At 50.4% G+C, this 1,431-nt stretch overlaps 1 protein-coding gene across 1 annotated transcript in view; it reads left to right on the plus strand.

Annotated features, from left to right (window-relative positions):
* PV10_01685 (uncharacterized protein) overlaps window positions 1–1,431 on the plus strand; it is a gene marked incomplete at both ends in the record, with an annotated part of 4,263 nt that overhangs the window by 1,701 nt on the left and 1,131 nt on the right. Inside the window, one exon of the mRNA XM_016365915.1 lies at window positions 22–1,265. Coding sequence (XP_016229564.1) covers window positions 22–1,265 — 1,244 coding nt within the window. The remainder of the gene's footprint in view (window positions 1–21; window positions 1,266–1,431) is intronic.

The raw sequence follows: 1,431 nt of genomic DNA on the forward strand, positions 1-1,431 counted from the left end.
ATTCTTACTTACAATGATCAGACCCAGCTACAAGCACAACTATTACATCTTCTGGTACGTCCAGTGGTACTTCCACTGGTACTTCCACTGGTACTTCGACTGGCGCTTCTACTGGTACTTCAACAGGCGCCTCCACTAGTACTTCTATCTCGACTGGCGCTTCTACTGGTACTTCCACTGGCGCTTCCACTGGCGCTTCCACTGGTACTTCCACTGTTTCCACTAGTATATCGACCGGCACTTCCACTGGCACTTCCACTGTTTCCACTGGTACATCGACCGAATCTTCAACTGGCACTTCTACTGGCACATCCACTAGCACATCCACTGGCACTTCTACTGGCACTTCTACTGGCACTTCCACTGGCACTTCCACTATTTCCACTGGTACATCGACCGGCACTTCCACTAGTGTATCGACTGGGGTATCGACTGGGGTATCGACCAGCACTTCCACTGGTGTATCGACTGAAACTTCAACTGGTTCTTCTACTGGATTGTCAACTGAAACTTCAACTAGCACTTCTATATCGACTGGCACTTCGACTGGTGTAACGACTGGCACTTCTGCATCGACTGACACATCGACTAGTACCCTGTCTACCACGGCTACAATCTCTCAGACGACAACTAGCGCACCAAGTACCACCACTTCGTCCTCACCAATCTGTAACTTGAACATCAACGTCTGTCTGGACTCCCCATTGATCACGGCAAATTCAGTCGCTACCTATAATTGTCCGCTCCTCTTTGGCGTTCTATGCACTTTGAACGACCTCCTATCTGCTATACCTCAATTTTTAGGACTGAACCCGAACGTCCTTTCTATCCTCGTTGGTAATAATCAAGTCATTGGTTTAAGCCTCACGCCTGAACAGGTATCAGCCGCAGTGGACCTAGGAGAATTGGACAATCCGGTATGCGACCTCTTAGGAGGCCCAATCAGTGTTGTGCTTCTGGACCCAACGTGCCCTAACCCTCCTACGACAACGAGCTCTTCGAGCATCACAACCCTGGCGACGTTGTCTACCTTATCATCTACAAGTACCCCACAGCCGACAACAACTACACTGGCGACAACCACCACGGTTCCTACAACCCTGTCCACTACTACCACAACACCAGAGCCACCAACAACTACACTGGCGACAACCACCACGGTTCCTACAACCCTGTCTACTACCACAACAACCACGTCAGCTGCTGCAACAAGCACCACTGCAGCTTCTCAGTGTAATGCGCAGGTGCAATTCTGTGAGGCTCTGGTACTTCCATGGATTGTGAATCTCCAGGCCTGCCCCAATGTCCTTGGATGTTCCAACGCCCAAATGCAAGCTTTCGCTAACTCATTTATCGGGCAACCGGGTGTCCAGTCGGTCGCGTATGCCAACAACATCGCCTACGGTTTCAGTCTGACAACTTCTGAATTGC

This window comes from Exophiala mesophila (assembly GCF_000836275.1).
Source record: "Exophiala mesophila strain CBS 40295 unplaced genomic scaffold supercont1.1, whole genome shotgun sequence".
Classification (NCBI taxonomy): domain Eukaryota; kingdom Fungi; phylum Ascomycota; class Eurotiomycetes; order Chaetothyriales; family Herpotrichiellaceae; genus Exophiala; species Exophiala mesophila.